Raw genomic sequence first — 12,023 nt, forward strand, 5'->3', positions numbered from 1 at the left:
AAATATCTAATTTTTAATTTATTTTATTTTATTCTAAAACAATAGCAATAGCAATAGCACTTAGACTTATATACTGTACCGCTTACTTCCCAAACCTGGGTAAATTCTTCCCAAACCTGGATAAATCACTCAAAATTGAAGGGTTTTTTCCTTACGTTAAGGACACCTAATCCAATTACAATCACAACAGAGACATTTAAATTTACTTAAAGATTGCCATATGTTCTAATATACATTCAAAAGTTTCCCAAAATATTCCTATTAAGATGAATACCAATAAAATTACCAATAGTAATTGTTGAAATGGCATAAACATTATTCAATGATGTTTTATAATACAACTAGTCCTTGAGTTATGACCATTCATTCAGCAACCATTTGAAGTTATGTCAATGCTGAAGGAAGGGACTTACAACTAGTCCTCAAAATTCAGTAAGACTTTCTGATAAGTGGTTTTGGGTAATGAAGGAAAAAGTTTGGGAAGCACTATACTAGAATCTCATAAAACAATAAAACTGGCTAGACATTTCAAATTAATTTGATAGATTACAAAAAAATACATACAAAATTGGTATATTCATGCACAACCTATTATGGAGTTTTCTGAGGTTGAAGAGCAAAACCTTAGAGGTCTCTCAGCTTGCAATTCACGAGGTAACCAGTGATTAGCCACCTATGAATGATAGGTATGACTCAGTGCACGTGGCCACTGAATTCAGCAGAAAAGAGTCAGAGAGTCTTTGGGAAAGTACCAAGCACTAAATCATACGCTAAAATAGGCCGTACAGTGGAGGTCAGCACAGTTCTGTAAGAGACATCTACACCTCTTATTAAGCTCAGTCAGCTCTAGGACAGGAAGCTGTAAACTTCCTTGTTGGAAAACTGTTTTCTGTGGATATTTGTTTAATGAATCTGATATCTGTCCTCGGTTCCTCTTAACATTCTTGTCTCTTAACTCCTAGTTTATTGTTTTAGTTTGTGGTGTTTATTAGCCAAGCATAATTCTGTCTGAACTACGCAAGTATTTGACCGAATTACTAGCTTTAGTTTTGTCTTGGCTACTGGTAGATACACACAGAGAATCAGGTTTGTATATATTGGGGCAATGATAAGGTTTTTTTGGCATTTGGGCTCTTTATACCACACTGAATCTTAAATGAAACATTCAAGATGTGAGCAAAGATTTTCAGCTTTAATTCATGGGGTTTAACAAAAGTATGGCATTAACCATTGAGGAACTACAGCTATTTTAATATACCCAAGCCCATTTTTGGTGGCTCGTAAATGATGGGACAAACTAATAGTATTATAAATCTAAGGATTGTTTTTAATACTTGGATGAAAATCCAAATCTAGAACTCCTCCTTTGAGATGCTTTGCCTTGCTTTTACTGCAGCTACCTTTAGCTATTGCTTGTTTGTGGGTCTTTCTGTTTTCAGTCTTGTCTTCAATAAGTAACAGCATGTTCTATTTATTTGCGATCAGGTAACTGACTTGAATATCCAATTTCTGTGCCTTGAGGAACTCTTAGGTTGCTTTTGCTGTGTGTTTTTGGGTTATTATCCATCTGCAATATGAAGCGGCATCCTATCAAGTTTTTGCAGCATTTGGCTGAATCTGACCAGAGAGTATAGTTCTATTCACTTCAGAATTCATCCTCTACTTTTATCAGCAGTTAGGTCATCAATAAATGCCAGTGACCCACTGGCAGCCATACATGCACATGCATAACATGTTTGATAGATGATTGGTATGCTCAGATCATGAACTGTTCCTTTCCTTCTCCATATTTTTTTCATCAGTCTGGTACAAGTTAATCTTGGTTTCATCAATCAAAGAATCTATTGCAGAACTGGAAAGGCTTTTTAAGGTGTTTTCAGGCAAAGTATAATCTTGCCTGTCTGTTCTTGAGTGTGGCTAGAGTTTGCATCTTGTTGTGAAACTTCTGTATTTACATTCATGAGGCCATTTCTTGACTGTAAACTTTAACAATGACACATCTACTTCAAGAGTGTTCTTGACTTGGCTTAGATGTTGTGAAAGGGTTTTTCTTACCCAATGACAGAATTCTGCAATCATCCACTTTGTCTTCCATGACTTTCCAGGCCTTTTGGTATTGTTGAGCCTGCTTGTTAATTCCTTCTTTTTAAGAAAGTTTCAAAATATTGTTTTGGCCATTCCCAGGGGTTTTTCTCTTTTTCTCATAGATTTTGCTTTTTCAGCCTAATTATGGCCTCGTTTACTTGCATAGACACCTATTTGGACCTCATGTTGAGTGTTCCAGTGAACAGCTACCAAATGCAAATGTAACACTCAGAACCAACTTCATATCTTTATCTGCTTGATTTGTCACAGGGTAACAAAGGAGCAGGCCACACCTGGCTATAAAAATGCTTCTCAGCCATTTATCCATCACCAAAAATGGAGCAGGTGTATTAAAATGGCTGTAACCCCTCAATGGTTATTGTCCCAGTATATACAAACCTGATTCTTTTTATTTTTCATACTGTGTGTGTGTGTGCACTTGTTGCTACAATTTTCCTGGACTTCCCACAATTGAAATTTTCAATTTCTAATAAGTTATGGGGAGATAGTAAACCATTTTTCTAGCTTCTCTAGTCAAAGTTTTCTCTAGTGTTCGTTGTGGTCCGTTGGCTGCCAGCAAAGCTAGCAGCCGAGTCAGATGAGGAAGAGGAGGGGGAGGGAGAGCCTTAACTTCGAAGCTTTTGGAAGGCTCCGGTGAGCAAGAAAACTCAGAACCAGATGCAGAGTCAGGGCCATCTGCCCATGCTCAGGCAGAGAGGCAGCTGTTTTCGGGGCCTGAGCTGAGTGAGGAGGAGGAGGAACAGAGGGGGCCCATCCCAGATGCACGTATGCGTAGAGAGGAGAGCTATGGAAGGCAATGGGCCAGCTCTCAGGGAAAAGGAGGAGACATTAGCCAGTCGCTCCCTGGCTAGAACATAAATAGACATTGACATTGTCTCAGCCAGTGTGAGCAGGGACTGCTACTGCTTGGTTAAGCATTTAAAGACTGGTTATCTGGCGTTCTCATGTGAACAAAGTTTGTTCCTGCCTTGTTTAATAAAAGGGGTTTTACTCATGAGTAAGAAGTTGATCATTACTCATGAAGGTCTGGGTCAGAACAGTGTTTTATTCTATTTTTAAAATAATAAAAGTGTTTTTACCCCAACTCTCTAATAGAGGAGCCATGGTATCTGAATCAGAATATGACCAAGAGTCACATCACACTGCCCAAGATGAGGAACATATTCAGTGGCAAGAAAAGGAGCGTTTATGAGCCCTGCCCAATTGGCAAACTGTATTTACCTTAGTTAAAATAAATACTTCAGAAATTTTCACTATTAAGTATGGAAAGTCTGATTAAAAAATAAACAGATACAACTCATAGAAATAAACATATTTTCTTCATGAGGAAGGAAAGCATTGGCTTGTGGAAAGAGTATATACTTCTCAAACTGAAGCCCAATCACAGCATTATGCATTACATTATTTCTCAGTAGGAATAAAACGCATCTACCAGTATACCTGAATTTCTAGAGCATAGATCTAAACTTGTATCCAGACTAATGTCAAAGTATTCTAGATGGAAGCTGCCAGATGGAAATGGGATTGGGTAGAAGATGTGCAATGAAATTTGGTTTTCCCACTGTTTCTTTATTTCAAGCCCTGCCTATTACTCAGCTCTCAAAACACTGTGTATGACAAAAAAATGCCTACTATTTCACAAAAGAAAAGCCAATCATATTGGATAACCTGTCCCACTCTAGGTCTTTTCAAATATTTCTAACTGTGACCAATTTATATAGTCTATTCACATATAGTAATATGCCAGGCAAACATTGACAAAAATCCAATTCACTGTAAAGGTACCTTGGTATACCTCTAGTGTGGGTGGAGGGGGCAATGTTATATTTAGTTTCTGCAAGTTTCTATAATTCAATTTGAATCATTTTTAACAACACTCATATTTTAAATATAACTTATAATTGTTTACCAATAGGCTGAAATAAAATACACCAAACTGCTGATTCTATACACTTGCAATACTGTGTACAAAATGCTGCAATGCTCTAGAAACAAACTTTTATATATCCATAAGCATAAAAAGTATGTCAAATACTTTTTGAACCCAGGAATTAATATGTGAGATCTTCTGCTAATGCTATAGAAAAAGTGTAAATATTTTGGATTTTTAAGTCAAAAAACCACAAGTGGAGACCAGTGCAGTATATAGCCTAGAATAATCACTTTATGTTTATGGCATAATAAATCTATGCCACAATTATTCTTGACAAATCTTCTATTTATCCAGCTTACTTCTAACAAATGCTTAGGGCTTAAATGAATATGCATACATAATCCCTAACTCACACTTCAAAGTAAAGAACTATTATAAATATACCAGGAATAAAACAACACAAATTTTCTCTTCTTATAATACCTTTACTACATGTTTTATTAAATTAGGAATGTTCTTTCTCTAATTTACATTGCAAAGCCTAATTAGACGTAAGTAAACATTTCAGATTTTATTTAAACCAAGTTATATCAAATTCAAGTAGAACTTTATGAAAATTGTAGGCTACAACTTTTAAGCAAAGATCTCATGAGGAATGTGAAATTGTCCATATTGTGTGCCCAAACAATTTTCAGCCATTTCAAATGTGAGACATTTGCATATTAATGCAAATTAATGCATATTAATCAGCCTAAACCCATTGTTAAGAGAACTTTCACTACTAGGAAAAGTTGAGGGTCTGCAGTACAAATAATGATATATCCCATAGCTATATCTATACATTTGCTGAGCCATCAATTACAAGCTTACAATAGGATATATTAATCCAATGTTACAAACATAAAATAGCATATTTTAGGTGCAAATTTTAACATCTACCTATTCTTGCATTATACATTTATAAAGCTACAAGTGGCAGAAAAGTTGTTTAACAACAAGAATTTGTAACAAAGTCCCAGAAAATTCAAGCAAAGATAAAAGCTATAAGAAAACAAGAAATGCAACCTTAAATGAGTTAGTTGGCATTTCTTCCAGTACAATGCAGCAGCTTGCTAAACTCACCTCCGTTACAAATGGCCCGGTGTATACATTTGTGTTTAACCATAGTAATGTGAATACTGAGAGAATGTGTATCATTTCATCATATGCTTTTGTTCATTTGGAGAAAAAGAAAGATAAGTGACTCACCAGATTGAACACAGTTTCTACAATATCCCTGTTGGATACTTCCCCAACTTCCACCAATCCTGTCAGAACAGCAAATTTCATCCTGATACCCCGGATAGGGATGCCTGGATTCAAAGACTGCTTTTCAGCTGAACTTCCATCTTTTCCTTGTCCAGTACCACCTTCTCCTCCGCCTTTATCATCCCCTGTTGATGGAGAAGACGACCTCTGTCTTTCTTCACTAGCCATAGTAAGTTCACTTCCGGGAATACAGAATATACTCTCTAGCCTGGATTTTCAGGTCCAGTTTTTAAAGCACCCTGAAGGCAGCACAGCAACTTGAGTAGAGACTCCTCCTTTTCTTCACTCAGTGTCAGGGCCTGGGCAATGGTCTGTTTAAAGAGGGACATTCCAGAAAGACAACAATTAAGTAGGGACACTTGTTAAAAAATATCTGCAAGCCTGCCATCCACCTAACTATAAAACTCTGCTCTGTTGTTGAAGCACACGCCTCTCTCCCTCAATAAAACCAGAGCAGGAGCAACCACATCATACAGGTAAGCTCCTCCTCGCCGCAAATATTCAACTTGCTCGCACCGGAGAGAAAAAAAAGATGGTTTCCCCAAAGACTGTTCTTAAAAAAAAAAAAAAAAAAAAGATAGTATAGATTTGAAGACGAACCAACCTCCCCCGGACTATTCCCCAGCCTCGCCTGCTGTTGTCCTTGTCTTTCAGCAGCCCCGGTAGGAGCAAGCGCTGTTCCTGCTTCTTGCCCCTCGCGCGCGCAGTCACAGGTGCAAGGACGAAGTCGGGCCAGCCGAGGAAGTTCGCACTCACCCCACCGAGCTCTCCGCTCCCGAGGCGATCGGGGCCAAAGGGCAGCGAGACGTGCCTTCTAATGCCCGGCGGCTGATCCAGGCATGGAGATGTTTTCTTCGTTTCTCCGCCACCAGACTGGCGCTGCCGACCTGAGCTGGAGGGAAACCAAGTGGGAGGTTCCGCCTTGGGGAAGACACCTGAAAGTTTTTCCGTGCAGCTATTTCACTCTGCAGTCGCCACACTTAGCTCGTCCATCGCTTCCTGCTCGCTCCGCTTGCTGCCGCCATGATAGCGCTAAGCCGAGCCCGAGGAGAGTTGCCGGGCGAGTCACAATGCGCCTGCGCGCTCAGGAACAGGCAGGGCGGGCAACGAGCGGGACGCAGCGGGCTTGGAAAATGAGGCTTCCGCGCAGCCTCAGGTGAATAAGGTGTGTCCAGGTGAGAGAAGCAGCGTACAAAGTGGAAAGAAGAAGAGGAGGAGAAGGAAGCTGGCCTCTGTTTTCCCTGCGGGAATGGAGGAAGCTTCCAGTGAAAACCGCCGTTAAGAAGGAAGATGTAAAATCCGTTTTTAGTATTGGATTATTAGACGCTGAAGCAAGTCCTGTTTCTCCAGGCTCCGTTGTTAGACAGTTTGGGGAAGGAAGCTGATGATTGATAGAGTCGGATGGCATATTAGATGTTATGGTTCATTTGGAAGTGCAGTCTTGTAAATAAGGAATTGGGTTTTAATCATACTCAGCAGGACATTTATTTTTACTTGGAAAAAAAAATCAGGACATTCTCTGCTCCTGTGATAATTATAAGAACATGAAATTTCTTTTGGCTTGACTGCGGTTTACAAATAATTTTTAAAGTGGATTTTTTCTGCATTTGTATCATACTAAATAGGGTGGTTAAGACATCAGGCTAGAAATCTGAAGACCATGAATTCTAATCCTGTTCTGGACACAAAGCCAACTGGATGACCATGGGCCAGTTATTTTCTCTCAGCCCTATACTGTAAATAACTTAGCTCTCAGAGTAGCTATGCTTCATGTTCATTTGGAGAAACTGCATGGTTTTGCAAAACCACCTACTTTTCATCTCATCTTGAATTTCCTGTTTTCTTATGTTTCAAGTGTGCAAATGCACAACAAAATGTAAATGATATATTGCAAGAACAGGTGTTTGCAATGGGGTAAATGATGGCATGTTGACAAAAATGATGTGATTTACATATCAGTTGTGATACAAGTACTAAACGTATCCTTCACATGACATTGTGGCCTTTGCATAAGTCCATAATGAAAAATGCTTTAATAGTACCTCAAAGTTTTTGTTACTGTTATGCTCCCATTTTATTACTGCTCTTTTAAGAATGTTGGTAATCATCTTTAAAACCCTTCATGGGATGGATCCAGGCTACTTGAGGAACCATCTCATCCCACCCATCCCGGGCTGCTGCGGGCCCCATTGGCCAGATTATTCCAACTGGCAGGATCGAGAAGGGCCTTCTCTGCCATGGTACCTGCCCTCTGGAACATCTTGCCGCCCCCCCATGTAAATTTGGCCTCAACCTTCCTGAACTTTTGTAAGGGTCTAAAGACCTGGCTCTTCCAGTAAGCTTGGGCCCTCTATGTGGGAGCATCACAGTGGTTGATTAACAACAATTCCCACTTCCCTCCACCCTGCCCCCCCATCCGTAATGGTATCAAAGTGTTTGTGGATATTTTATTGTGCCTGCCTGCCTGCTTGCCTGCCTATCTGTCTATCTATCTATCTCTATCTCTCTATCTCTCTATCTATCTATCTATCTATCTATCTATCTATCTATCTATCTATCTATCTATCTATCTATCACAGACATGTCAAACACAAGACCCGGGGGCCGGATGCAGCCCTTGAAGTGGTTTCATGCGGCCTGCGAAGCCATCCTGGAAACAGTGAGGGAACGGCCCCTTCTGCCTTGGCCCTGATCCCACCCCCTTCTGCCAGAGACCTTCAGATCTATCCCATTCCTGCCCAGGCCCCACAGGCACCCTTGACACGAACAATGTAGAACTGGCCACGCCCACCCAGTAGGCCACACCCACTCCATCCACACTCACCCAGTAGGCCACACCCACCCGGCCCCCTGAGGGCAACTGCAATGCTGATGCGGCCCTCAATGAAATTGAGTTTGACACCCCTGATCTATCATAATTGTAAACCCCCCAGAGGTACCTTGATGATAAGATGGGGGCCAATAAACTTTTAAATAAATAATAAAATTGCATTTTATATCTTGATTTTTGCATTAATGCAGCATTTGAACCTTTTTATTAAAAATGAAGTCTAAGCAAGTTAATTTACCAAGATTAGAGTAGGTAGGCAATTAAATTTGAAATAGTTTGGACCATTTGCAAGCATAACACCTCTTTGCTATTAATTAAAGCAGTGGTTCTCAACCTGTGGGTTGGGACCCCATTTGGGGTTGAACGACCATTTCACGGGGGTCGCCAAACAAGGCTGTCCGCCATTTTTTCCCCCTTTTCTTTGGTCACGCCCCTGGCATCCGGTGATGTATAAGTGGTTGGGGGTCACCACAACATGGAGAACTATATTATGGGGTCACGGCATTAGAAAGGTTGAGAACCACTGAATTAAAGCAAGCTTCCACCCAAAGCTGAAAAAGATGCTTCTGTCTTAACTTTTAAAGCAACAGTTTCCTTTTTTTGGATTTATAACCTTCAGCAGAATCTGAAGAGGAGGGTTTAAAATCAGCAAGATGGCAGATGGAACATCACAGTGCCAGTACCATTCATTTTGATGTGATGTTGGCAAGTGTTTGAAAGGCACACAGCTTATGATGCAGGGCCCCATCTGCCATCTTCCTGATTTTGTTCCTCTGCAGATACAACTGAGCTGATTTAAGGAATAGCAAAGAGATACTATGGTTGATTTGAAGAAAAGATCTAATGAAGATTGTCAGGGAATTGTGCAGCAGGTGTCTAAATGAAGTCAAAGATGCTGAAACAAACTTGTATTTTATATAAATAAATATATTTTAGATCTATATTTACAGCAAATAAGATAATCAGGCAATCAGGAACATCATGATGTAAATCACAGACCACACAGAAGAAATAGGCAGGAAAAAAGGGAAACTTCCCCTCCACATCCATAGCAACCAATCACACCGTAGACTGCTTCACATAGGAGCCAGCACTCTCCAACCAATCAACTACAACTGTATATTCTGGCCATTGTACAACCCTACTGTTCTATCCATTAAATTTAAATATCTTAACAAAGATTCTTTTTTAAAAAAATTAGGACTGATTACTTTAAATCTCTGTCAAATGTAGGAGTGTACCTTTTAAAATTTTATTATAGATTTTTTAAAAAAAATAATGCAAACTAATATTTATTAAATTTATATGGCGCCAATTTGTATATCGATACATTTCTATAGTAACTATAAAGGAAGAAAAATAAAAATAAATAAAATAGGAAGTTAAAAGTGCAAGAAAGGGTGAAAAGGAAAAGGAAAAAGATACAAAAAGTAGATACCCATGTTTTTTAATTAATTAATTTCATTGTGAGTTACACAATGACAATAAAGATATTCTATTTTTATAGCAGTTATAAATACAATTATGAATTTACTCTATGGTTACAATATAACTCTTCTTTCTATAATCTATCCTTTTGAATCATAAACCCATAAATCATAACTTCATTTTTTTTCCTATTTCACACAAAACATTTGTAAAAGGTTTCCAATCAGCAATAAATAGTTACTGTCTTTTCTCTGATCAAAGAAGTCAATTTAGCAATTTTGGCAAGTTCCATCATCTTCTATCTAGCAAATATGTTATTGGTACCAAATTATATATGTCAGCCTCAGTCCAGTCAAATAAGTCTATTGAATTCCTGTGTGGGCCAGAACCAACTTTTGCTCAATGCTACCAAGATTGAGTGACCATGGCTATTGGGATGCGTATGTCCAGTGAATTTCTATCTTTATTGCTAGATAGGATTGCAGTTTCCCAGTCATATGTCACATGATCCTTGAGGACTTCTTGTGAACTTACAACTTCTGCTCAAAGAGCGTTAAATTTGTTTTCTTTTCTCTGACTTTGTAAGAGTACATTTGCTTTTGTGCATTATCAATGTATTTTTCAGTGCTGCTTTAATATAAGAAAATAGATTTAGATTTTAATACAATATATTAAGCAAAACTTGGCACTGTGCATGTTAATAAAAGTATCCTATATTTAGTATCTTAGCCAAACAACACTAGATAACTAATTACAAAGTTGTGATGATTGCTCATGCTGGATTGTTTGTTACAGCTAAATTCATTTCTCTGATAGACAGATTAACCAGTTCATCTGCTGTCTTCTTATAGAAACTCTGCTAAAGAAATCTGAACACTATAAATAGTACTTAAAAATATAAGCCTATCTTTGTAGAACTGCAACACTATTTGTCACGAGAATAGGAAACAAGGAAGTTGGAAATTCAGTAGTATGTGTGGGAAAACCCCTTCAATACATGGGGAAACATTTTCATTGCAAAATAATATATTGCAAATATAATTGTTTTGACAATGTGCCATAATTTTATTTGGATTGATAAAGCCTACTAAGAATGTTCCAATGCACAAGGCTGTTTTAAAATCTGTATGAGGATATTGTGGTTTCATTTATCCCGTCTTCCCTGTCCAGTTGTTATATGCTGATTTACTTTGTGGCTTTTGACATGTCCACAATATTGACATGTCCACATTAGGATAATATTGATATATGAAAGTTGTTCTTTCTTAAGAATGTATCTTTACGTGATTTACCTAATAAATATGACAATAATCACTTTCCTATGAATCAATGGATATTCGATTAAGTTTTCTTTCTGCCTTTACAAGCGGAATTAACCCAATTTCTCACACTGCAAAATTTCAACACTGGATTTTTCCTCTTTTGTTGAGGGACCGGTATCATGTTGCCTCTTTGGGATTGGTACTGAAAGATAACCTCTCTATTCCAACTGTCTTGTTCCTTGCAAGTAAAATATTGTGTGCTGACTATATAATTCTATGCAAAGCTTAAGCAGTAGATTCTGTCTTCTGAAAAATCACTGTATTGTGAAAAAAATACTATAGCACAAGTGGACAAAAATTGGCAAACTTTCAACATTTATTTTCTTCAAGGGATACATAAGTCAATTGTGTGAGAGATAAAATGTGGGTTTTAAGTTTACTTTGATAAATAATATTATTGTTCCAACTGGATACAACAAGGCTATGTTTTAGTGACAAAGAAGTACAGCTTAAAACAGCAATTATTTATCATTTTTAAAATAAAGTTATTTAAAAAGCTGATTATAAAAGCTCACAGTTCACAGAAGTAGACATTTTTGAATGTGCTATACAGATGGTAACCAATTACAAAATGGTAGTAGATAACGATTCAGCCAATATTTATTGAGTTTATTATTTTCAGCTTTACAAATATAGCCAATTGTGATTTATGATTGAACTATGGCTTAGTGCATTGTGTAAATCATTAAATATTATAGTGGTAATATTCCTCTTACACACCCTATGCGCCCTTCCTGACATTGCACCCCCATACTTCATCCCCAACCCATGCTGCACCTGTTCTGCACTCCCAACCTACACCACATCCTCGCATCCCCTTCCTGATCTGTGCAGTACCTTTCACGTACCCATCCTGACTCAAAAGCCGCGCTTCCCAAACTCAGACACCACCCATCACAAACAAGGGAAGGGTGATGGGAGGAAGAAAGGTTTGCTATTCCTTGCCAGCTTTTCACAAGGCAACGCAATTAAATGGAGAAGCTGGCAGAGGGTAATAAGTTGCTCCTGCTCATTCTGCTTTTTGCCCGCCCATGGTCATTCTGTTTCTCTACAGTGGTACCTCGGTTCTCCTTGTTAATTGGTTCCAGGAAGCAATACACAGCGGCATTTTCATACAACATCGGTTCTTTACACAATGGATACTTTGTTCATATAA

At 38.4% G+C, this 12,023-nt stretch overlaps 1 protein-coding gene across 5 annotated transcripts in view; it reads right to left on the minus strand.

The window, feature by feature from the left end:
- LRBA (LPS responsive beige-like anchor protein) overlaps positions 1–7,722 on the minus strand; it is a 369,611-nt gene extending 361,889 nt beyond the window's left edge. For 2 of the 5 annotated variants that reach the window (XM_039346414.1, XM_039346413.1), the window contains exons 1-2: positions 6,044–7,720; positions 5,228–5,598 (exon numbers count right to left, since the gene is read on the minus strand). In XM_039346414.1, coding sequence (XP_039202348.1) covers positions 5,228–5,455 — 228 coding nt within the window. In that variant the 5' untranslated portion in view covers positions 5,456–5,598; positions 6,044–7,720. The other 3 variants (XM_039346412.1, XM_039346410.1, XM_039346411.1) reach the window with 3 other exon arrangements.
- Between the last annotated feature and the right edge of the window lie 4,301 nt (positions 7,723–12,023).

This window comes from Crotalus tigris, unplaced genomic scaffold (assembly GCF_016545835.1).
Source record: "Crotalus tigris isolate CLP2741 ecotype Arizona unplaced genomic scaffold, ASM1654583v1 scf7180000017994.786943, whole genome shotgun sequence".
NCBI classification, from domain to species: domain Eukaryota; kingdom Metazoa; phylum Chordata; class Lepidosauria; order Squamata; family Viperidae; genus Crotalus; species Crotalus tigris.